The sequence below is a fragment of the Bos grunniens genome, chromosome 24 (assembly GCF_055505025.1).
Source record: "Bos grunniens cultivar Pamir isolate PY7600 chromosome 24, Bosgru_T2T1.0, whole genome shotgun sequence".
In the NCBI taxonomy this organism is placed as follows: domain Eukaryota; kingdom Metazoa; phylum Chordata; class Mammalia; order Artiodactyla; family Bovidae; genus Bos; species Bos grunniens.
The window spans coordinates 49868857-49894427 of NC_141188.1; the positions used below are offsets into that span (position 1 = coordinate 49868857).

At 51.6% G+C, this 25571-nt stretch overlaps 1 protein-coding gene across 12 annotated transcripts in view; it reads left to right on the top strand.

Moving 5' to 3' along the window:
• CTIF (cap binding complex dependent translation initiation factor) overlaps positions 1 to 25571 on the top strand; it is a 322983-nt gene that overhangs the window by 89327 nt on the left and 208085 nt on the right. For 11 of the 12 annotated variants that reach the window (XM_086372398.1, XM_086372394.1, XM_086372402.1 and 8 more), the window contains exon 3: positions 8097 to 8168. The exons of the other annotated variant lie outside the window; for it this stretch is intronic. In XM_086372398.1, coding sequence (XP_086228524.1) covers positions 8097 to 8168 — 72 coding nt within the window. The remainder of the gene's footprint in view (positions 1 to 8096; positions 8169 to 25571) is intronic. 12 annotated transcript variants of the gene reach the window in all.

Here is a 25571-nt window from a genome sequence, read left to right on the forward strand (position 1 = left end):
CCTGCTCACAGGGGAGGAAACAGAGGGTCATAGAGGCTGACTGCGCTGCTTAAGGTCACTCGGTGAGCATGTGGTCAGTCTTCGGTTCCAACCCGTGGCCTTGCTCCCGGTGGCTACCCTTAACCTGTGCTGTGGCAGTTTCTCTTGTTTTGTTACAAGCAAGGGAAACAGTCTGAGGAAGGAAGGAACTTGCCCAAGGTGATAGATTAAGAGACAGAGCAGGAATATGAACTCAGATTTGCTGCTTCAAGAACTCAGGCTCTTGGGAATTCCCTGGCGATCCAGTGTAGGACTCGGCGCTTTCACTGCTGGACCTGGGTTCAATCCCTGGTCAGGGAACTGAGATCCTGGAAGCCTGGTTGTACAGCCAAAAACAAAAAAAAACAGCAAAGAAACAAAAAAGAACTCAGAATCCTAATCGCTGCATTAAGCTGCCTCCACAATAGGAAAGTTGCTTGAGTTTTTTGTTAGTTTGTCTTCAGATTGGAGGGAAAAGGTTTTCTCCCTCTCTCAAATCTCAGCCCTTGGGCCGCATCCTCCCCGAGCCCCCCCACTCCAAGATTTTTCTGGAGTGTCACTGTGGGTGAGAGAGTGAGCTGCCAGGCAGTCTCCACTCCCGCCTCCCCTGGCCCCCCTCTCCTGGTCAGTGAGACCATGGACGAGGACAGAGGAAGCGGTCTTGTATGCTCCTGACTTCTGAAAGCCCCCACCTTTAGGCTATCCCATGCCTGGGCTCCGTGAGGAAGCCCCTTCTCCTCTCGGGCCCCTCACCAGAAAAAGAGGGTGTTGGGTGAGAGCAGTGGTTCCCACTAGACCTTCAAATCACTCCCCTTCCCTGCCCTGGGTGGTCCTGGCACCCCCTTGATTAAGAAGTCCTGGATAAGATGGCTTTTAAAATAATTTTTCACTTTGAAATAATTTTAGATGTACATAAAAATTATACTAATTAAACAAAGAATTCCTGCACATCCTTCACCCAGATTTTCCACTTGTTAATATTTTATCACATTTGCATTCTCTCTCCTCTCGACAGAGCAATTGATCAATAGATTCTGTATATGGAGAGATTTCCCCTCTATCCCTAAATATGTCAATGTGTATTTACAAAGAACAAGGACATTCTCTTACATAGTCATGAAGCAGATACAATACTATTATTTAATCTGTAGACCTTATATTGTCCTGTTTCCCCAATAATGTCCTTTATAACAACAACAACAAAAAAATCTAGGTTCCTCAGCAAATTAAACATAGAACTACTATATAACCCATCAGTTCTACTTCTGGGTATATACCCAAAAGAATTGAAAGCAAGTATTTGGCCAGATGCTTGTACAGAATGTTCACAGCAGTATTACTCACCATAGCCAAAAGGTGGAAACACTTTTGTTCATCAGTGAATGATTGGATGAACAGAATACAGTCTATACATACAGCAATATTATTGAGGCTTAAAAAAGAAAAAGGAAATTCTGTCACATGGATGAACCTTAAGGACTTTATGCCAAGAGAAGTAATTCAGACACAGAGGATAAATACTGTTTGATCCCACTTCTGTGAGGCATGTGGAATACTCAGATCTGTAGAGAATGAAAGTAGAAAAGTTGTTACCAGGGTTTTGGAGGAATGGGATGGGGAGTTACTGTTTGATGGGGGCAGTTGCAGTTTGGGATGAAAAAGTACTGGAGCTGGATGTTGGTGTTGGTTGAATAACAAGGTGAATGAACTTAATGCCACTGAATTGTGCACTTAAAAATAGTTAAAGTGTAAATTATGTTTTACTACAATAAAATAATGTCTGGTTCAGCATCGAATCCATGATCATAAATACATTTCGTTTCCAACATTTTCACTGGCTCTTTGAACTAATGCCTGTTTATCCCTTTTACTCATTCTGCCTCTCTTTTGGCTGTGTCACCCTGGGTCAGTTACTTAGCTATGCTTTGTCTCAAGTTCCATGTTTGCAAAGTTGGGGGTAATAAACAGGCCTAGGGATCTGTGTGGAGTGAACGTTAATGTATGTAGCAGTCTTCGTGCCTGGGTTTAAATGAAATCTTTGTATGTCCTGGTGAGGAACCCTTTGCTGTACATGTTGCAAGGGGCCTCTCACTTGTCTTTGTGTTTGTGAATTTTTTTTAACACAAAATTGTAGACTTTGATGGAATTTAAAACTTGCATCTTGTATTTTAACCAACTTGGAATGTGTTGTCCATGTGTGGTAGGAGGCAGACCCTAGGGTCATTTTCCCCTCACTAGCTCGCTGGTTGTCTCGTCCCTGTGTTTATTGTTTACTGATGGTCTCTCCCTGCCCTCACGTGAGACACTGTCCTTATCACATACTAAGTTCCTATGTACACGTCTGTTTGTACATGGATGCAGTTCTATCAGCTGATCTTTTCCTCTCCTCCTCCTGATACAGCCTGCTGGTTTGACTCTGCCCTTGATACACGTCCAGGCTTCCCTGGTGGCTCAGCTGGTAAAGAATCTGCCTGCGGAGACCTGGGTTTGATCCCTGGGTTGGGAAGATCCCCTGGAGAAGGGAAAGGCTATCCATTGCAGTATTCTGGCCTGGAGAAGTCCATGGAGAATTCCTGTATAGTCCATGGAGTCTCATAGAGTCAGATAAAGCCGAGCGACTTTCACCTGATACACGTCCATGTCTGGAAGGGCAAGTGCAAGGAATTCAAACACCACTGATAAGGGGCTCCTGCAGCCTCCCTACCTTGGGCTTTTCTCTTTTTACTCCTCCCTCAACCTTCAGTGGTGTCCTCTGTCCTCCGTCAAGTCTGCTCTCCAAGTATTGTCCATCCTGGAGAGCAAATGACTGATAACAGATTTTCATTCTTTTAGCATGAAGTATTTAGAATGTACTGATAAGAGCAGATAAAAGCATCTGTTTTGAGTACAGAATAAACCGTCTGTGCGCCTTGTTTGTTAAACTTAACCCTGTGCTGTCTTTGTTTCATCTTTTTAAATTAAGAAATAGGTGATAGTAGGTACGGTGAAGGCCCCAAACCACTCTGTGAATTCCATGGTCGGTGTTCCCCTGTACGGATTTCCCACCTTTCCTGCCTCTTTGTGTCCCACGACCTCTCAGGAGAGCCTCCTTACCCCCCAGGGAACTTGCTCCCAGCTCTAAACCCTTCACCCCAACGGAGAAGTGCGCTGGGCTGACCCAGGCATGGGGGCAGGGCCGAGGAGAGTGTTCCCCAAGGGGGCCCTTCTCTTGTTCTGGAATCATTTCATGCAGATGAGGACATTCCGGGAAGCCCTGTGTTTTCTCTAGGCAGTGGCTCATTAAAGGCAAAGGGGACGGAGAGGGTGGTGGCTTCAGCCTAAGCAGGAAGAAGATAGCTGGGCAGCAGGATCCCAGCAGATGGTCGGGAGCCCTGAGCAGGGAAGGGAGAGCTCCCAGGGGCTTCAGGCAGCAGCAGAGCGCGGATGTGGCTGGGGAGTTGGAGGTGGGGTGCCACACGGGCCCAGTGGGTGCAGCTGCTGGTGCTAAGTGCAGGGTAAAGAATCCGCCTGCCATGCAGGAGACCCAGGTTCAAACCCTGAGTCGGGAAGATCCCCTGGAGGAGGAAACGGCACTCCAGTATTCTTGCCTGGAGAATCCCATGGACAGAAGAGCCTGGAGGGGCTACAGTCCAGGGGATCACAAAGAGTCAGACACAACTGAGCAACTAACACTTTAACTTGGGGGTGTCAGGAAAGTTGTACCTTCCTCCAACAGCTTTCCCCAGGGCCGCAGCTGGGTCTCTGTGGTGGGTTTCTGTGGACTTTCCTTTCTTGCTAGCTTTCCTACACACATCAGCCCTCAGCTCACTGCTTGTCCATACGATGCGCTCAGAGCCACTCCGTTTCCCCTGCTGCCTGCTCTCCCAGTGGAGACCCGAACGACTCAGGACGCTAGCCTCCTGACCAGTGGACTCCCCACACCCACGCTTCCGGCCAGTTCAGCCTTCTAACACAGCACTGATGATGCTCCCCCTCCCCGTGCCCCGCCTCCTACCGCCAAGCCTTCCACCCCCTGTGCACCCAGGAGGAGGCTCTGACTGCCTAGCGGGAGGGTCCTGCTTGCTACCCCCTGCCCCTGAGCTAGCTGGTATTCCCCGGTTGGGTCCACACTCGGGCTCACTGTCCTCCAGGGATCCGGGCTTGACTGCTTTCCCTCCCACGAGAATCCTTCGAGAGCACACTGTCCTTCTCAGCCTTGCATCCCCCCTCCCTTTCTTACTGTTCCTGGGCATCTCACCTCTCCTGTGAAGGGAGCGCTGGGTGCAGGTCCCACAGCAGAGGTGCTCAGGAAGGTTGGCCGCTATAAAGTTGAGGGTGACCTCTGTCGAAGCAGAGACGTCTCATCCAGGGGCTGAGGCGGCACGTGGTGTGCAGAAGCCTCGGCCTCCCCTCTGTGCCTGCCTGTCTGGACAGCCAGTGTCGCTGCCTGCCTCTGCCCTGCCAGAGATCACGCTGACCCCAGGAGGAGGTGCCCCCACCCTCGGGTCACTGTTCTGCTGGGAGTCACGTCAGCAAGTGTGCAGCTGGGGTTGAAGTGTTTGGGATGCCCCACGGGAGGAAACCTGTCTCTGCAAGGCTGTCCTGGGATGGGACGAGGTGTGTGGCATCTAGTTCTCCCCTGGCTGTTAGTCACTCTGCATCTTGAGCATCCTCCCTTCTCTCAGTCAGGCTCCAGCCTGGAAAGGAGATACCCGTCAAGTATGGGAAGCAGTAAAGCAGAGGGATTGTTTTTACAGTAGTCCAAATATTTCACAAATGTATATATCTAAACACGTACATACATACATGGATTACTTTTTTTTTCTCGCCATGCCATGCGGCATGTGGGATCTTAGTTCCCCGACCAGGGGTAGAACTAAGTTCCCCAACCTGCAGTGGAAGCATGGAATCTTTCATCTTAAGCCCTGGACTGTCAGGGAAGTCCCTGGATTACTTTTTGTTTTGAAGTTACTTTTGGCTTATAGCAGATGCACAAAAATAGTACAGGTGTTCCAATGGGCCTGCTCCCTAATATGATCATCTTATGTAACCATAGTGCAATGATCAAAACTGAGAAATTAGCGTTGGTACAATGAGATTTTACTCGAAAATCACCAGTGTATCTACTAATGTCCTTTTTCTGTTCCAAGATCCAAATTTGCATCTAATTGTCTTGCTTTCTTATTCTCCTCCAACCTGTGGCACTCCTGTGGTCTTTTCTTATCCCTACAACCCTGACACTTTTGAAGGTCATTTATTTTTTGGAAATTTCATCAGTTTGGGTTGCCTGATTGACACTGCATTTTTGGCAAGAACCCGTCAAGAGCGACATGGCCCTTCTCAGGGCCTTATGCTGGGAAGTCCATGGTGGGTATATGTTTTATTACAGATGATGTTATCCTTGATCACTTGGTTTAAGGTGGTATCTGATGGACTTCTCATTTTCTTTCTTTTTTTTCCCCCTATAATTTAATAAATATCTTTGCAGAGATGCTTTGAAACTACAAGTATCTAGACAGAGGGAATATAACCCAGGGAGTTGATTATCCAGATGATAAAAGAAATGAGAAACTAAACAACCACAGGAAGCCATCGCCTCCTCCAGGCCTGAGGCAGAACAGGTGGAGATGGTATTGCCAGAGCACAGGGTTAGAGGTCTTGCACAGGAAGCCTATCTGGTGAGGCTGGAGCCTTGCAGAGACCCAGTTGCTGCTGGTAACGCTGCCTGAGGCACAGAGAAAAGGGGGAGAAACTTCAGGGCTTCCCTCTCTTCTTCCTGTCTGCCACTGGGCCAACCCAACTGGAAGCCCCTGAGTCTGCAGGGTCCAGCCCCTCTGCAGTACAGAGCAGGGATGAAAGCGGCTTGGAGGGCACACTCTTCGGGGACTGGTGCCTGGCCTTTACCTGTCCTTCAAACTGAGCCAGACTGTCCAGTATGACACTAGCTATGTATGGCTCTTGAGCACTTGAAAAATTGACAAGCTCTGGGCTTCCTGGTGGTCCAGTGGTTAAGACTCTGCCCTTCCAATGCAATGGGCACAGATTTGATCCCTTGTCCAGAACTGAGATCTCACATGCCACATGGCACAGCCAATAAATAGCTAAATAAATAATAAAAAAAAATAATTGACAAGCTCTAAGCAGATTTCAAAATCTCAGTATGGAGAGAAGTATGTAAAATATCTTATTGATCATTTTTATGTTAAGTAATTATTGAAATAAATGGATTGTTAAATTTAATTTTACCTTTTTCTTTTCCTTCTTTAAATCTGGCTAATCATTTAAAATTACATCTGTGGTTCCTATTTATTGGCCACCATGGCTGTAGAGGACACTTGTACCAGCCTGTATCATCAGCATTGTAATAAAATGTCTTTCTTATACAAAAGTCACATCCTTAACCCACAGTCTTGAGGGTGTGTCTTGCCAAGGTTTTACACATCCAGGTTGGTGATGGCCTTGAGTCATCCACACTCACTCACAGTTCTGACCAAGTATGTCAAACAGAGATTGGGCTCCTTTGGTTTTTATGACTCATACAGGTTGTAGGTCGAGGTCAGTGTTCGACATGAGCTGGAGAGCCTACCTCACATTTAAGACAATAGTACAAGCACCTCCATATACCTGGATAGCACATTACAGTGGACGAGCTGTACTGTTACTACTACTCTAGATCTATGCATAGGTTTTCTTTTTAGATGTATTTATTTATGGCCGCTCTGGGTCTTCACTGCTGCATGCAGGCCTTCTCCAGGTGCGGCGAGCTGGGGCTGCTCTCTAGTTGCGGTGAGCGGGCGTCTCACTGCAGTGGTTTCTGTTACTGCGGAGCGTTGGCTTTAGGCACAGGGGCTTAGTCGTCCCTTCGCATGTGGGGTCTTCCCGGACCAGGGATTGAAACCATGTCGCCTGCACTGGCTGGCGGAATGTTCCCCACTGGACCACCAGGCCTATGTACAGATTTTTTATGGCTTACAAAGGCCCTTCATTCCCACCTTTGCAGAGTCAGCCAGTCTTGCTGTCCCCATGTTATCGGTGACAAAGTGGAGCCTGGGAGATAACGTTGATTTCAGTGGCTCTTAAACTTCCCTTGGAGGGCTCGTCCAAATGGAGAAGACAGGTCCTGTCCTGAGAGAGTGATTGAGCGGGTGAAGGGTGGGGCCAAACACCCACTGTGTGGCAGGGTCTGGGGACGATCACACTGCTGGTGGTCAGACCACGGTGGGCGCACGAGAGGCCTGTGAGCTCTCATGAGGTCAGTGGTGGGACTGGGCTTGAGCTGGGCTCCTGACGGCCAGTCCGGGGCTCTTCCCCGGTGCCGTACCCTCCTGTCAGCGCACAGGTTCACCGTATTTAGGGGCTGGGTGTACGGGATGATCCCCACATCCGTGCCTCACCTTTAGCTCCAACCTTGACACTGTAAGGGCTTCCCTGATAGCTCAGTTGGTTAAAGAATCCGCTGGCAATGCAGGAGACCCCGGTTCGATTCATGTGTCGGGAAAATCCGCTGGAGAAGGGATAGGCTACCCACTCTAGTATTCTTGGGCTTCCCTTGTGGCTCAGCTGGTAAAGAATCTGCCTGCAATGTGGGAGACCTGGGTTCGATCCCTGAGTTGGGAAGATCCCCTGGAGAAAGAAAAGGCCACCCACTCCAGTATTCTTGCCTGGAGAATTCCACGGACTGTGTATTTCAGCAAAGAGTCGGGCACAACTGAGCCGTTTTCACTTTCTTGAAGTAGGGGCTGGTATGGCTGAAACAGGGTTAGGTGGTCAAACATGGTGCCGTTTTATTAAAATTCCTGTTTACCCTGGGTGGTGTCTGGTTGGCTTTGGAATGTAGCTGGATCTTCATCACATTGGTGGGCTTAGGCAAAGGAAAATGAGTCTGCTTCCTCACACATATGCCAAAGGGTCACCTCCATGGAATTTGGAGATGCCAACTCGGACCTGCTGGTAGAGAAGGATTTGTCATTGGACATGGCCGAGCAGGATTTTATAACGGCTATACTTCAGCAGGGCGGGACCCTGCCTGGGGGGCCAGGGCAGAGTGAGGATGAGCCCGTGTGTCCTGCCATCACTGACCACTCCTTTCTCCCCTGCAGTGGACGGCAGACTGCACTGAGCAGCTGGACAGCAGCTGTTCCTTCTCCCGAGGACGAACACCCCCGCAGCAGGTAGGGAACTAACTCTGTGCTCTGGCAGGGGCTTATGCTCGTGTCTGTCTGGGGTCCTGGGCTGCTCACTTTGGTGCTCCTGAGAGGTGGAGATGTGGGGAGAGCAAGAAGTGGCACACGAGGAGTGTGGTCTGCCATCTGGAAAGTTCTCCCTGAATATCCAGCCCACAGTGAAGCCTCCGCTCCCCAGAACACATAGGTTCATAAGGTTTATTTTCAGTAGCAGCGTTATTTATAATACAAACATCTGCAAACCACTCATGACCCATTGAGAGGGGAATGGATAAATGATGCATAAATAATCCTTAGAGTGTAATGTAACACAGGAGTGAAGTGAGTGATGGATGCTACAGCCTCACAGTGGAATATTATACAGCAGTGAAATGAGTGAACTGGAGGCTCACACATCAGCACTGGTGATGGAGCCTATGAATAATGGGTCTCCTAGGGTTTTGGTGCTGGAGGGGCACTTCGGAGATAACTTTTGCTCCAGGTTTGCAGAGGACCTGGAGGGGCAGCCCGTGGGGGTGAGGGAAGCCAACCAGTGTCCTGGGACCAGGCTGGAGCCCCCTACTTCGCCCCCTGCTGCTTCCCTGTGAGATCCCAAGAGAACCCCCAAGCGGGTCCTATGACTGGGAGGGAAGGAGACACCTGCTTCTTGAGAACTGTCCCTGGTAACCCCCCAGGTCCCACATACCCGCTGGTTGTCGAGCTGTCCTTGTTGAGATCTTATTCTACTTGTGGAAGATGGTGGAGTCGGAGGCTGAGAACGCCGTGCATCTGTTCTCACGCTGTGCCTGTCCAGAGAGATAAGGGAGGCGCACGGACTTCAGTAGTAGCTCGCTCCCAGTTCCAGAGCGGCTGCGGTGACACGTTGCCCAGGCCCACTTGCTTATGTCTGACTTCAGTCCGTGCTGCTGCTGAAACCAGCTCTCCTCTGTTCTCTCCTGAGGGAAGGTGGTCTGTCCTAAGAGAAAGTTCTGGGTCTTTCTTAGGTGTCAGGCTTTGCTGTACCGTGCTGTGGGGGGACAGCTGTTCTGGGCAGCTCTCTCACATGCGTGTCCAGCTGATTCTTAAGTAGGACACTGTGATACCGCCTGGGTGAGGTGCTCTGCCGCAAACTCGGTGGCAGTTCTCTTTTGTCCTCAGCTTCCTCGTATAGAAACCATAAGGCTCGATGGCCTCTGAGTGTCCTAGCTTCTCCACGCCATCTGCAGACAAAGAAATTAGGTCTACGGAGATGTCATGACCTGACCAAGCTGGGACTTGACCCCAGGTCTCTCGCCTGCCCTGTCCTTGGCCCTTTTCCTTGTCTTCCTGTCACACGTATCCTTCTGAGGAAGTCTTTTGTCCCCCTTCCTAGACTGCTGATGCTTGGTCCGGGACCCTGTTTATATTCCTGAGCCCCTCCAGCTCTTGGCCTAAGACTTGGCGTGTCAGAGGCACCGATCACTAGTATCTGGGGTTTCCTACATGAAGATCCCCTTAACTCTTGAGTGGCAAAGGTAGTCTTGAATTTGAGGACTCAAGAATCAGAGAGAGGGCTTCAGGGGAGGGTTGAAAGTCTTGGATGGGGACATAAGAGGCTGGTGAGTGAGAGGCCAAAAAAACAGCTCTCTGTTAGTAGGTGTCTGTTTCTGGAATCTTCCTTTTGTTCCCTTCTCCTTTGTCTTTTGTCCCTACTTGCCCTCTCTGGTCCCATTTTCCCATCAGTCCGTATGTGTTTCGAGGCGGAAGAGAACGGTTATCCTCCCACGCGCTTCTCATCTGCCTCCTTCATGCTGAGCTGTCCCTTCACAGCTGGTGCCCCCCGCCTGGAGGAGAGTGGGTGGGGATGTGGCCTGTGGTTGTTCAGTTGCTAAGCTGTGTCTGACTCTTTGCAACCCCATGGACTGCAGCACGCCAGGCTTCCTTGTCCTTCACTGTCTCCCAGAGTTTGCTCAGACTCCTGTCCATTGAGTCGGTGATGCCACCCAACCTTCTCATCCTCCTTCACCAGGGCCAGGACTTGTGGGAAGGGGGTACCCTGGCACAGTGAGGACCAGCTGCCCCTCAGTCCCAGCTGAACAGTTGGCTTGGGGTAAGCAGAGGATGAATGAAATGCAAGATGAAGTGCAACTGAAGTTAAAGAAGAAATTGTAAAAGGCTTATGTTGAGTCCTTTCTTGTCAGGATGAACTGAGCATAGGTCCATTGTAGGGGGGAGCACCAGGAAGGGGAGACAGGCTCTCAGAATGTAAGCCTGCTTTACTTCCCGATGTCCCAAGGCAGGCAGGCTTCGTAGCCTGACCCTCATGGATGGCCCGTGGCACTGGACACTGCGCTGCAGTGCCTGGAGAGGCAAGAGTTGGACTGAAATGAGGTCTCCTGAAGTCAGGAGAACCTTGGTTTGGTGATGAAAGGCCTGATTGTAGACATTAGTGACTCAGTTAACGAGGGTACCCTTGTGGCTCCGGTGGTAAAGAATCCACCTGCAATGCGGGAGACCTCGGTTTGATCCCTGGTTTGGGAAGATCCCCTGGAGAAGGGAAAGGCTACCCACCCGAGTATTCTGGCCTGGAGAATTCCAGGGACTGTATAGGCCATGGGGTCGCAAAGAGTCGGACACGACTGAGCGGCTTTCACTTCACTGTTAAGGGTACAGACAGTAGAGTGGTGTTGGAAGGATGGGAGTCTTTCTTGCCACCAACCCAGGAGCGTGTTCAGAGCTGGCGTGGCGGCTCGGCAGTGTCAGGCCAGCCTCCATCCTCCTCACGGTTCTGCCCCTTCTCTCGTGTTACCTGTGTCCCGTGGCCCATGCTGGCTCGTGTCCATCTTCCTGCCAGGCCTGCACCCACTCTGGGCCTCGTCTCCAGGAGCCTCTGGTGTCCCCTCGTGAAGCAGCCATCTTTTTAACATTTTTTTTGACTGTGAGGTATGTGGCATCTCAGTTCCCCAAACAGGAATAGAACCCACACCCCATTAGTGAAGGTGGGAAGTCTTAACCACTGGACCGCTGGGGACGTCCTTGCAGCCATCTTCTGACGCCCTCTGGTGGAGGGATCGAAGCTGGTCAGCATCTTCTAAGGAACTGTATCACAAGAAAAGCCCCACAGCTGGCCAGATGCAGGGCCCCTGCCCGCTCTGCCCTGGGGTGGCCCCCTGATGGAGCTGCCCACTGAAGAGTGCCTCTGAGGGGCGTGGCTCTGATGGCATGGTGCTGCCCAGACGTTCCTCAAGAGCCCCTTCAGCCTGGTCCAGCAGATGCAGGAGTCCTGGACCAGCTTGTCGGGACACCTACTAGCCCCGTGAGCACCCACTGGCCTCCTCACTGCACCCTCTCACCCAGGCAGACACCCTCCGCCTCATACTAATCCATGCTGTGGTCGGGATGTTCCATGGAAATATCTGCCTGCCCCTCATCCTGCTGGCGGGCCCTGATCTGGGCGCTGGGGCTGCCTCTACATCCCTGACCGCCCCTGGCCCAGGGCCTGGTGCACAGTGGGTGCTCAGTAATGATTCCTGCGATGGCTCAGAGCTGGTCTATGCAGTCATTCCCTTGCCAGCCCTGTCCCTCTGGCTGCAGCAACTGTGCTGTGCTTTCAGAGGTGGGAAGATGGTTGGCTCTACTATCCCCCTGGGAAGAATTTCAGGGGGACACTGAAGCTCAATCGAGGTAGCTGGGGTGGGCTGGCTGCCCTGGCACTTTCCCTGACTGCCGCATCTTGGCCACCTGTGCCCAGAACAGTAGGGCTGGCAGGAGGGTGCTGAAGCATTGCATTCTGCCCAGGAAGCTGTGTAGTGGTGGGTCTCAGACCACAAGCCAAAACAGGGGCTAGGGGCAGGCCCCATTTAGGGATTAGTTTAGCACTGGGATTACTTTTTGTTGTTTTAATTAATGTAAAAAATTGAAAACAAACAAACCAACCCTTGCCTTCTCTGCACCCTTTCAGAGGCACGTGGTAGAAGTAAGCCAGGGTAGACAGAGACCCATGAGATGGGAGGAAGGGGTCTCGGAGAGTCCGGAACAAAAAATGGGCTCCGTGTAGCCCTGAAGAGGCCCAACAACTGCCTGCCATTAGGGATGGGCTGTGCTGGGGACTGTTTGGCATCCCGGCAGTGTCTTTCCCAGAGAGCTCGCCCATCACCTGGTCAGTTACTCAGGAGGTTGGAATACAAGTTTCCACCTCTTATTGTAACAGGGGAAGTGCCCGGAGAGGACTTAGAGGAAAGCACCTGGATTGAGAGCGTGTAGCCCAGTGCATTTAGACAACATCTCTGATTGAGACTTAGCATGCGGGAAAGGAAGCTGAAGGTGTAGGAAAGGCTATTGTGGAATCAGGTACAAATAGCTCTTTTCCATCAGCACAGAAGTGCCAAGGAAGGGAAATTGATATGCACGACAGCAGCAGGGCCTCTGATTAGACCTTGAGAAGGACTTTCTGACCGAAGGACTGGTTGGCCCGCAGTGCTGGCTGTTGAGCAAGGGACGGGATCTTTGCTGGGAACCTGATGAGCACACATCTTACCAGACAGGTTTGTGCGAAGCCCTGGGAAAGGCGGGGGTGTGTCAGAAATGTGTCCTGAGTCCTGGCTGAGAGCCCGTGACCCCTCACTTCCTGGAAAGAAGGAGAGAAGGGCACTCGCCTGTTCCAGCGTGGTGCCCAACTGCAGATTGGAGCATCGGGGTGAAAAGAGCCCTGTCCCGGGGGTCTGGAGAGCCAGGCATTGACCTGGGTGTGGCACACGCTCCAGTGCCCCTTCTACACGTGAGACGCTGAGCTGCACGGCCCTCTCTCAGCCTCTCTGGAAGCCTCTTTCACTGTTTACACCCGCTGTCTCCATGAAATGGGACCAAATAGCGGCTCACATTAGTGGCATCCAGATTTTCCTGATTTCTCTATTCTTTCCTCCACCTCCCCTGATAGCCCTGCCAACCTGCAGGTTAGGTGTATCCTAGGCGTCCACACTGACTCTGACCCGGGAGGTGACAGGTGGTAGGCTGAGGTGAATGTCAAGTGTACCGTTTACCTCTGGCCCACGGAAAAGGGTGGGAGCTTTCTGCCAGCCATCTTGCTGCCCTCCAGGAATTACAGTATCTCGTTCAGAGTCAGTCTAAAAACTCGTTAGTACAAACGGTATCTGAGTCAAAGTGCCTAGATTTTTAATCAGCTTCTATGGATAATTAAGAAATACCATGTGTAGGTTCATGGCACTGCTCTCTGCTCACTCAGCATCTCTTGATTACCTGCTGTGAGCTTGGCTCACACATGAGCTGGAGCCTTCCGGCTCACTACCTGTTGTGGAGTAGAAGCTAAAGGCACACACGTCCCCCACTCCCACCAAAGAGATGCCCTGACCACAGACACTGCAGTCATTCCAAGGAATGGTAATGGTCCTATTGGTCTCCGAGGGTAGGGAGATGCCTTGCAGGACGTGAGACTTGATCTGAGCCTTCAGGAATGGGTAGGATGTCAGACGAGATGAAAGGGAAGAGAGAAGAATTGGAAGAGAGAAGAAGCAGCGTCAGCAGAGACTTACACTGGCCGTAGCGTTGGGACGCTAGGGAGGCAGGAGAGAGCAAGCTGGAGGAGCTGGTTAGCGCCAGGTGTTACCGGAGTGGTGGGGGGTGAGAATGGTGAATGCGGAGGTGTCTTCATGCCCCACTGAGATGCTGACCTGGTGTCAACCCACCCAGGGTATACCTCCTGTATCATATTTTCTCTGGTGTTCCATCAGGTAGTCTGTCCTCTTGTATCAGTCAGGAGAGCCCAGGAACTGCTGCAGTAACAAGCAGTCCTGAATCTCAGTAACTTTAAACCTCCTGTTCAGGACCCAGCTTGGTGGAGCAGTTGCCATTTTCACCAGTCATTATGGCCCAGGGGAAAAAAGAGCACGTCTTGCATTGGCGATTCAGCACTCCAACCGAGGTTTAACACGCATCGCTTCCACGCTTAACCCGTTGCCCAGAACTAGTCCTGTGGCGCCTCCCAACCATGAATACACTAAATAGTATAATGCTACTACCTGCCGGAAATGCGGAAGCCAGAACTGTTTGGTGACTGGCTAGAAGGACTGTCACATGCCCCACTTCTAGAGGAGACTCACCAGGGGCTGAGGCTGACTTCCTCTTCCCGGATCTCCACCACATCAGATCTGGAGCAGTGAACCCTCAGGTTGTGGGCTCTCAGAATGAGAAAAAGCTCAGAGGTCACCTGATCCGACCCCTGCAGTGCAGGGACCACCCCCTGGCACCTCCACCCCCTACCTGGTGTGTCCATTGAGCTGCTGGAGGTTCCCAGACATGGGGAGCTCCCTGCTTCAAAAGGCGTCTCAGAGCATGTGAGGCAGCTCTACTGATAACAGTGTCTCTGATTCAGCCTAAACCACCTCCTCATAACTCCAGCTGACGGTTTCAGTTTAATTCCATTTGTCCATGGCTATTTAACCTCCGTCCGCATAGTCCATCATGGCAAGTCTGCTTTCGGAGCTAAAGATCCTTGTTCCTGTCATGGTTCGTGCATTGCTTTTCATTCACTGATCTGATTAGCAGCTCCTCGTTGTGTGCTGGGCACCGTGCTGGGAACCTGGACTGCAGATGCAGTGGGTGTGTCTCGAAGGGAGGGTCGAGAGGGAGCGGGGACAGGCACTTACACCGCAGGGCTAAGGAGTCCGGGGCAGGACTGGTGGCTCCCAGGTTCCGCCTTGGGTTGCTTTGTTGGGAGCGTCATCAGTACGAACTGCATTCCCTCACACAGCGTGATCTGTGAACCTCCACTGCTCTCAGCATGTGAGCCTCTGTCTTCCAGAAGATGCCATCTGTCCCCAGCCTCGCGGTGACGCCTGGCTCCAGTTCATCTGGAGAAACCAGGGTATAACACTTACCCAACAATATTGACGACTAACTCTTATAGGGAGAACAGTCAGCAAACATTCACCGAGCGCCCACTGTAAACAGGATGAGCCGTGTGGCCTGGTCTCTGCCCTCAGAGTACTTAGTGTCTGGGTAGAGAAAGAAGGCTTTCTCAAGTGGAAAGCAGCAATCCAAAGCCCAGTCGTTTGTAAATACGGAGAGGAAGGGAGCTGTTGTCTGCGGGGCGGCTGGCATCTGTAGAGGGATGGGGCATGCTGTCATGGTAACCGCATCCGACTGGAGCTAGGAGATGTGAGTCCCTGTCCCTGTACCTCTGACTCGCTATTTCATCACTGGTGAGATACATCATCTCCCTGTAGCCTCAGTTTCCCCTCTGAAAAAATGAGGAGATGACTAGACTTAACATCAAAATGTTTTGTGAAAAATATAGACCTAAATTTCCACTTCTGGGAAGATAGAATAGATGTCCTTTTCTATATTCCTTCTGCTAAGTACAACTAAAAGCCTGGCCATTCTGTGTAAAACAGACCAAAAATTCTGAGAGGTGGAGGGAAGGCAGACTGGGACCTTGGGACCTGAGAAATGCCGCGGGAGTGACCTCCCTGGGGTTCCTTTTTGCCTCCTGTCTCCCAGGCTTGAAGCTGAAGAAGCAAGTAACCAAGAAATGCCAGTGGACACGGATTGTTCTTTTTTAAGTCCCAACAAAAGCCTACTATCTCCAAGCTTAGGTCTAGGAAAAGGGGGACCAAGCAAGACAGAAAAGTTAATAGCACAGGAAAAACCGTGGTCCCGTCCTCACCCCCAGCAGAGACCCAGTGGGAGCCTGGGTTTCCCCTTCCTCTGGGCTGTAATGAGACCCCCGAACCCGCTCACCAGGGTGGTGTCCGTGAAGGTCAAGCAGGAAGCTGCGACTTTCATCCCTGCTGGCTGGTAAGAAGCCCCTCGCCTCCCCCCATGGTATTACTGGAGGCCCTGCAGAGTGGGGCTTGGACGCCCACCTTCACTCACTGGGGTAGAGGTGCCTCTCCCGTCCCTGTTAAGATGTGTCAGAGGAGGTTCTGATAAGGAGTTGGGACTTCCGCTGCTGGTCCTGAGGCCACCATGGCAGGGTCAGTAGGGGCCACGTGGAGCCCTGGGACTCCCACCTCCACTGAGCCATAACAGGTGCCCCCTGGACTTCTGCCTCCGCTGGTGCTCGTGAGGCTGTGCCCTTCTTTTCCCTGCCAGAGTAGTACCACAGAAAGCCAGCTAAAACAGAAGATTTAAATGAGATTCAGAGTCTCATTACGTAACATGGAAGTGTCCTGATTACAATAAAAAATCATGTGTCATGCCAAGAATTGCGAAGATTTCAAAGTGAAAAAATGAAGATGATCAGTAAATATCAACACTGAGATGTGAAATTGGACTTCATCAAAATGAAAAACTCTCGCTCTGGGTAAAAACCCTTTTTAGAGCACGGAAAAGACAGATTACAAAGGGGGAGAAGATTTTGCAAAACATGTATCTGACAAAGGACAAACATCTAGAATATACGAAGAACACTCAAAACTCAGCATTGAAAACAGTGCAATTAGGAAATGGTCAGAATATACGAAGAGATACTTTTTTCACCAAAGAGGATATGTGACAAACTTAGACAGCATCTTCAAAAGCAGAGACATCGCTTTGCTGACAAAGGTCCATCTAGTCAAAGGTATGGTTTTTCCAATAGTCATGTATGGATGTGAAAGTTGGACCATAAAGAAAGCTGAGCACCAAAGAATTGATGCTTTTGAACTGTGGTGTTGGAGAAGACTCTTGAGAGTCCCTTGGACTGCAAGGAGATCCAACCAGTCCATCCTAAAGGAAATCAATCCTGAATATTCATTGGAAGGACTGATGCTGAAGCTGAAGCTCCAATACTTTGACCACCTGATACTTTGACCAACTGACTCATTGGAAAAGACCTTGATGCTGGGAAAGATTGAAGGCAGGAGGAGAAGGGGACAACAGAGGATGAGATGGTTGGATGGCATCACCGACTCAATAGACATGAGTTTGAGCAAGCTCTGGGACTTGGTGAAGGACAGGGAAGCCTGGCGTGCTGCAGCTCATGAGATCACAAGCTGACACGTTCAGTTCAGACACGACTGAACTGAACTGAAAAGATGTCAGATGAGCACAGAAGAAGATGTTCACTGTAGCTCTTTATACACCTATCAGAATGGCTAAAATTAAAAAAAAAAAGTGACAACGCTGAATGTTGGTGAAGATACAGAGAAGTTGGATGACGCAAACATAGCTGGGGGGGATGTTACATGGTACAGCCATTCTAAAAAACAGTTTGGCAGTTTTTCATAAAACTAAACCTACAAGTACCGTATGATTCAGCAATTGCACTCCCGAGTGTTTATCCCAGGGAAATGAAAACTTACGTTCACACAAAAACCTGTACTCAGATGTCTATAACAGCTTTATTCATCATAGCCCAAAACTGGAACCAATCCAGATGTCCTTCAACAGGTGAATGGTTAAATAAGTTATGGTCCTCAGCAGTCAAAAGGAATCAACTGTTGACACATGCAGCAACATGGATAAATCTCCAGGGAATTGTGTAGAGTGAAAAAAGGCCAACCCCCCAAAGCTACATGATTTCACTAATATCCCAGTCTTAAAATGCCAAGTGGAAAAGGAAGTGACAGCCCACTGCAGTGTTCTTGCCTGGAGAATCCAATGGACAGAGGATCCTGGCTGGCTAACAGTCCATGGGGTCGCAAAGAGTTGGACACGATTTAGCGATTAAACAACAACAAAACAATACACTTATAAAAACAGGGAGCAGGTTAGCAGTTCTCCATGGTTACGGGAGGGCACAGGATGAAGTGGGTGTGGGTACAGAAGCACAGCAGGAAAGACCCTCATGCCAGTGGAAATGTTCAGCTTCCTGACAGTACCGCTGTCAGTACCCTGGATGTGATACTGAGCTGTACACGTCTACAAGTTTCCCCACTGGGGAAACTGGATAAAGGATACATACATGTGTGTTGTGTTAGTCGCTCAGCCGTGTCTGACTTTTTTTTGACCCCGTGGACTGTAACCCACCAGGCTCCTCTGTCCATGGGATTCTCCAGGCAAGAATACTGGAGTGGGTTGCCATGCCCTCCTCCAGGGGATCTTCCCGACCCAGGGCTCCTGCATTGCATGCAGATTCTCTACCATCTGAACCACTGGGGCCATGAAATCTCTATTGACATTTCTTACAACTAGATGTGAATCTGCTGCTGCTGCTAAGTCTCTTCAGTCGTGTCCGACTCTGTGTGACCCCATAGACGGCAGCCCACCAGGCTCCCCCATCCCTGGGATTCTCCAGGCAAGAACACTGGAGTGGGTTGCCATTTCCTTCTCCAATGCATGGAAGTGAAAGTGAAAGTGAAGTTGCTCAGTTGTGTCTGACTCTTTGTGACCCCATGGACTGTAACCTACCAGGCTCCTCTGTCCATGGGATTCTCCAGGCAAGAGTACTGGAGTGGGGTGCCATTGGCTTCTCTGAGATGTGAATCTACAATTCTCTAAAAAATTTTTAAAGTATAGAACCTATTGTTTCATCACAATATTTCAAGGAAATCTCATGTAGAAAACCGAGAGGGCAGAACTGTTTAGTGAGGCAGGGGAGGGCACCCACCTGCTCTCTCCCCAGCCCCATCCATGTCATCACTCTGGGAACATCTCTGTGGACCTCCCAGGTCAGCCCTGGGCCAGGTGACCACTCAAGCCCTCTCCTCCCTGCCTTTCTGTGGTCCTGAGTCTGGTGCTGGCAGGAAAGGAAGGTATCTATGGGGACTGGGGAGTTCTGAAGTCCTCCTAGTGAGGAGCCTTGGAGGATGGGATCGTTTCTCTGCACACAGGTATGGGGCAAGCTGAGTGGGACCCTATTCCTTCAGCAGATGCTGGACAGGCAGCCAGCCAGAAGTGGCCTCTGCTGTAGCCCAGTCTAGGATAGGTACTAATAATATTGCCATTTGAAATTTTTTATTTAGTTATTTATTGGCCATGCCTGTAGGATCTTAGTTCCCTGACCAGGGATTGAACCTGGGCCCCTTGCAGCAGAAGCATGGAGTCTTAACATTTGGAATGCCACGGAAGTCCCAGTGTTGGCGTTAAATCCTGATGGTGGTGGTCGTGGTTTAGTCACTAAGTCGTGTCTGACTCTTGTGATCCCATGGACTGTAGCCTCCCAGACTTCTCTGTCCATGGGATTCTCCAGGCAAGAATATTGAAGTGGATTGCCGTTTCCTTCTCCAGGGGATCTTCCTGACCCAGGAATCGAATCCGGGTCTCCTGCATTGCAGGCAGATTCTTTACTGGACTGTGCTATGAAGGAAGCCTGGTTAATTAGCCGAGAGACTGGAGAAATGTACTTGGCCACAGACTTTAGTAACTCTCTCCCTCTCCTCCCTAGCCTAATTCAAAGACAGGGTAGAGAGAGAAGGGACAGATTGGACAAACAGGCAGGAGAGTTCCAGAATGAAAGGAGTGGCCTCGTCTGCTCCTGAACTCATCTCTGGTGCCACTCAGGAGGCTTTTTCTTCTGGTCTCCACTCTCTTGTTCTCCTGCCTCTGGCCTGCCTGTTGTCTCACTCACTCACTCAATCATTAAGTCATGTCCGATTCTTTGCGACTGCATAGACTGTAGCCCGCCAGTCTCCTGTCCATGGGATTCTCCAGGCAAGAATACTGGAGTGAGTTGCCATTTCTTCCTCAAGGGTATCTTCCCAAGCCAGGGATTGAGCCTGCATCTTCTGCGTTGGCGGGCAGATTCTTTACCACAGAGCCACCCAGGAGGGATTGAAATATTGGAGGTCCATCACTGTCTTTCGCACCAGCGTGTGGGGTGCTGTCCTTGGTGCTGAACACGAACCACCCCACCCCCCACCCCCAACACGCACGCACGCACGCCTGCACGTGAGGTGTCAGGACAGGACTGTCTTCCCTGGGCCCTGCCCTCCCCCCACACCTCCATCGGCACTTGACTCCTACTAATTCTCTGCTCAGGTAAACCCAAGTCACCCTCAGAATCTGAGGGACCAAGAGGAGCCAGCCTGCCAGAAACCCCCGTTTTAGCCCAGGAGATGCCTTTGGTGTCCTTTGGTCTTCAAATGTTCTGTGTAATGTAAAACACTCTCCCAGTGTCTCATGTTTCATTTCCTGCCCTTGAGAATCACTAATGTAGTCCAATGTTCATTGTACGGAAGAGGCAGCTCAGGTCCAAGGAGCCGGAGCAACCCTCCTGGGGTCCCAGGAAGCAGCTTGCAGGCCTTGGGTCCTGCTTTCCCATCCATCCATGCAGGAAGTTTTCCCTGGAGTCCAGAGTCATTGGCATGCATTGTGTCATTTGGTGCTTAAGTACGTGTTGTTTTTTTGGTTGTATTTTCCTTTTCTGTGACTCCCCAGCTAGGTGGTAAGACCTGCGAGGCAGAGACGATTGCCTCGGATCTCCCTCGGACCTGGTGGCTAGCTCTGTGTTAATCCACTAATGTGGGTGATAGATTGGGGCTGGGGGCAGGGGACTTGGGAGAGCATCCTTGGAGAGGAAGGAGAGAAGTCTTGTCCACTGTTTAAAGAGACGGCCCACCCCGTCACCTCCCCTGGGAGCCCCAAGCCTGTGGGGTTGCTTGCTCTTGGCTCCTGTGATGGACGGAATCTGTGGAAAAACATTTTGTGCCGACAGAGGGAAATGGACTGGGATTATGAGCCTTCTGAGGAGCGGCAGCCCGCATCTCTCGGTACCCAAGCAGGGCCCTGTAGAGCTGATGACCAGCAGCTGGCCCCTGGATCTGCAAGCCCCAGTCCTGGGCTGGCCAGCTCTGGTGCAGCTGACACAGCAGCGGACATCACACTGACATGCTCGGACATCCTCTAGTTGGAACTTCACTTGTGACCCCACAGATAAAGGCAGGGGTCCTCCTGCTGCCCCCTGCCCTGTTCAGCCAGGTTCTGCCTTACTTCCAAATGTTTGCAGCCTAGGATTGTCAACACACACACACACATTCACAGACCTGAGCACACGCATGTTGTGTGCAGAAGCAAGGGTGACTCTGCAGTTGTATATTAATAAAGCACAGCAGCATAGAAGAGGGTCATTTTTTTCCCAATGCACCTGACTTGGCATGTTTTCTACTGTGCAGTGACTCACTCCCATCTTGTTTCGTTCACTCCCGCACGGAGCCCTTTGTCCCTACCCATCCCAGCTCACACCCCCACATTCCCTCTTTCTCTCACTGCAAGTGATTTGCTCCCTGCCCCAGTGCTGCCTTCCCAAGAGACAGGCTCGGAGAACCCAGGTGTTGGTAGGGATGTGGACATGTGTTTGTGTTATGGGAAACTCTGCAGTGGGATCAGAAGTTATCTGACTCTTGTAACGGCAGGGCACATGGCTGAGAGCGTAAACACTGGCCTCACACTCTGTGCATCCCCATCTGGGAAACTAGCTGTGATGCGGGCAGGTTCTCTGAGCCTCGGTTTCCTCATCAGTGAAATGGGCATAGTGATGGCAGCAGTTGCTTCCTAGGGCTGCCACAGATGCCAAGTGCTCAGGTGGCGCCTGGTGTGCCAGGAGTGCACCGGGGTTTGCTGTCATTCTCTGGAGCCTGTCACCCCTCAGCTGGGGCAGCTGTGCACCCAGTGTGGCCCTTTCAGAGGCGGCTTCAGTCCCCCTGACGGTGAGCAGCCGTTTCCATTTCTTTCCCCACATGGTGTAAAGTGCTCATTAGCCCTTTATGATCTGTTCTGAGAGCAGCATGATTTACCCTGGCAAGGGGCCCCCTAATTGCCAGTTAAAGGGCTGTTGTGAAGGCTCCGGCAGCATTTAAGTGCTAAAAAATGATCCACTGGAAAGTGTGATTGTTTCTGAGAAGGCTCCTCAGAACCTTGGCATTGCAACAACTGGGGGGCCGGGCCGAGTGACCTCAGGGCCGGGGAAGGGGTGAGACTCGGAGGGAAGCCTTGGTCACCAGGGACAGCTGTGGAACTGGAACTTGGAGAATGTTCTTGAAGAAGCCAGTGAGGCTTTGTGGAGAGCTTTCAGTGCCTAACCACGGAGGCCTTGCAAAGAAAATAATAATGAATGATGCTGTGTCCCAAGACTCAGGAGGGGGTGGGGGTGAGTAGGCAGCGGGCACAACAGTGAAGCCAAGGATCCTGCCATGGAGGGGATGGCAGACTAGATGGGGAAGAGAGTTTACTGAGCGCTTAAGATGGCTATTTCCCAGTGGGGGTTCCTCTGGGGGGACCACAGTCCTGCAGGACGCTCTGTGGAGTAGAAAGGAAGAGTGGGGTGGATTTCTGGCCAGAGACATTTGATGAAAGCTGTGTAGTGTGCTGGGCTTCCCTGGTAGCTCAGATGGTAAAGAATCTGCCTGCAGTGCTGGAGATCCCGGTTCAATCCCTAGGTCGGGAAGATCCCCTGGAGAAGGGATAGGCTACCCACTCCAGTCAGTGTTCATGGGCTTTCCTGGTGGCTCAGATGGTAAAGAATCCACCTGCAATGTGGGAGCCCTGGGTTCTATCCCTGGGTTGGGACAATCCCCGGGAGGAGGGCATGGCAACCCACTCTAGTATTCTTGCCTGGAGAATCCCCATGGACAGAGGAGCCTGGCGGGCTACAGTCCATGGGGTCACAGAGAGTCAGACATGACTGAGCGACTAAGCATGGCATAGCGTGCTGCCACCTACTTGAAGAATCAGCATCTAAGACCAATAAAGGCACTGAGAAATTCTGCAATAAAATAATTAATTATCAGTCATGTGACTCTGTGCGTCCCAAATATTTGACTAAGGAGCCTTTCTAAACTTTTTGACCCCCAGGAAACTTTTTAATATCCACTGTTTCCAACAGCGTATTCCATGGACCCCTCCGGCTGCCCTACTTTTAAACGACCAGCCGTCCTTTCCCTCAGTGATTCTGATGCACACTGACATTTGTGAGCCAGTGGCTTAGTGTTTCTAGAACACGCCGGGAGCACACAGTGGATCAGGAAGGAAATCGGCCACTGGGGTGTGCACTACCCAGGATTGGCGCAGACTCGTGGGGCACCAGCTGATGAGAAAATGGCAGAACCACAGGAAGGAAGGCTCTTGAGCTGGATCCCAAGAGAGAGAAAGACCGGGGGTGGGCGGGAAGGAGACTTGCTTTCTCTGAGTGCAGGAAGAGCACAGCGGCCCAGCCTGCAATAAAGCCAGTACCTTCGGGAGCTCGGGGTGGCCTCCGAGCCCTTTCACAGACAGTGTCTGAGCCGCACAGCCACACAGAGCCTTGCCTGTGTGCTGTTTGGGGGGGACCCGGAGGCCCCTATAACAGCCAGGGGAACAGCCACGCCCCTCACCACCTTCTTCCCTGCCCTGTCTGTGTCTTGGGGGTTTCACGGTTTAAGGACTGGTGCCCAGGGTCAGGAAGATCCCCTGGAGAAGGAAATGGCAACCCACTCCAGTATTCTTACCTGGAGAATCCCCATGGACAGAGGAGCCTGGCACGCTACAGTTTATGGGGTTGCAGAGAGTCGGACGCGACTGAGCGACTAAGCAGCAAGCAGTCCAGGACTCAGGAAAGGGGAGCATCCAGGCCCTTTATGGTTTCAAGGGCTCCGCCTGGACCTGACTCCACATGGCAGGTGGCCCCGGGGTCGCCTGGGCGCTGGGGTGGGTGTGGGAAACCACTAGGTTCCTGGCTGTCAGTTCAGTGGCAGCGGTCACCCGACCAGTGAGTCCTGGCCCCGCTGGACACCAGCTGGGTCACCGCCTCAGCTTCAAGGGACCCAGAAGGGAGTCTCTGCTGGCTGAGGCTCTTCTCTTCCTGGGCTGAGACTTAAAGGATACAGACTTTGCTTCAAAGAGCCAGGCCCTTTCTCCAGCCCCGGGTGGTAAAAGGTCTCATGCAGTGATTATGCCTGTCATGTCCCATCGCCCAGAACTCTCAGACGCCCAGGTCCTTGTTACGTGCTGCAGTCATTGTGCCAAAGGGAGCAGCGACCAGTAAGTCATCCCCGTCACCAGGATTTGCGCTGTGGGCTTCTCCAGACACGGCCCTCTGCCCTGTTATGACGCTGGCCTTAGAAGGTCACCCTGCTATTGTATTCAGCAAGAGAGGCCATAGGCTTGCCCACTGCTCTCAGCACATCCTGTTTAGTGGCCCCAAGAGTCCTGATTCTTGCCCAGCGCCGTTGCCGCCTCCAGGGATGCTGTGCACATTTTGTTTCCCCAGGACCACGGGACGCCAGGGCTCCAGGCCCCTGGTCTAAAAGGGGCTTGTCACTTTTAGACCTGGTCTAAAAGGGGCTTGCCACTTCTGTTCCTCAGCTCGGAGAATCAGTCATGCTGTGGGGGAGGGAATGGAGGCGGGGGGTAGACCCGAGTGAGAAGTGGAAGTGGAGGGGTGAGATGGAGGCTTCCGCTGGGTGCGGGATGCTGCTTGCTGAACCAGTTTGAGCTGATGGAAGGGTGATGGGGGGACGGTCGAGTAGCAGGGTGTTTGCTGGGGACTGCAGTGGTCTTGGAGTGTTCGGCATTTAAAATAGGGCTCAGGTTATCTCTGTCAGCTCAGGAATAAGTTCTCTGGGTTGCTGTGAGGGTGGGTGGGAATTATGAGGACTCCATGGTGGCTCAGTTGGTAGTTAATCCGCCTGCAATGCGGGAGACCTGGGTTCCATCCCTGTGTCAGGAAGATCCCCTGGAGAAGGGATTGGCTACCCACTCTAATATTCCAGCCTGGAGAATTCCATGGACAGAGGAGCCTGGTGGGCTGCAATCCATGGGGTCACAAGCAGTCAGACACGACTGAGCAACTTTCACTCACTCACTCACACACATGAGGAAAATGTGTGGAGAGAGTCTATAAACTATGAAGTACTGAAAAAAATAGAGGCTTCTCTCCTCCGAATGGAGACGGTACTGCAGTGCGTGAAGGGATGGGGCCTCGCTTTACAGAGAATCGCCTGCTCAGGGGCCCAGGGTGTCGCTCCTGCAGCTGCCGCCCTGCCACTCTTTCCCACCATCAGCCAGCGGGGCCTTGTCGTGGACCCCCAGAATCCAGAGCCTGGTAGGTCCTCTGCCAGGGACGCTGCTTCAGAAGAGGCTGGGGCCTGAGCTTGCAATGCCCAGGCCCCTCGCTCAGTTGGTGCTCCCTGCACAGGGCAGGTGGTGGAGAGCCTCCCCTTTCTGCTAGGAGGGGTGCTGGTCTCATAGCCACCACCTCCAGCCTCCAGCCCAGGAGGGAGCTTTGTGTGCATTTGGACTGTGGTGCTGGAGAAGACTCTTGAGAGTCCGTGGGACTGCAAGGAGATCCAACCAGTCAATCCTAAAGGAAATCAGTCCTGAATATTCATTGGAAGGACTGATGCTGAAGCTGAAGCTCCAATACTTTGAATACCTGATGTGAAGAACTGACTCACTGGAAAAGACCCTGATGGTGGTGAAAGATTGAAGACGGGAGGAGAAGGGGACGACAGAGGATGAGATGGCTGGACGGCATCATCGACTGGATGGACGTGAGTCTGAGTAAGCTCCAGGAGTTGGTGA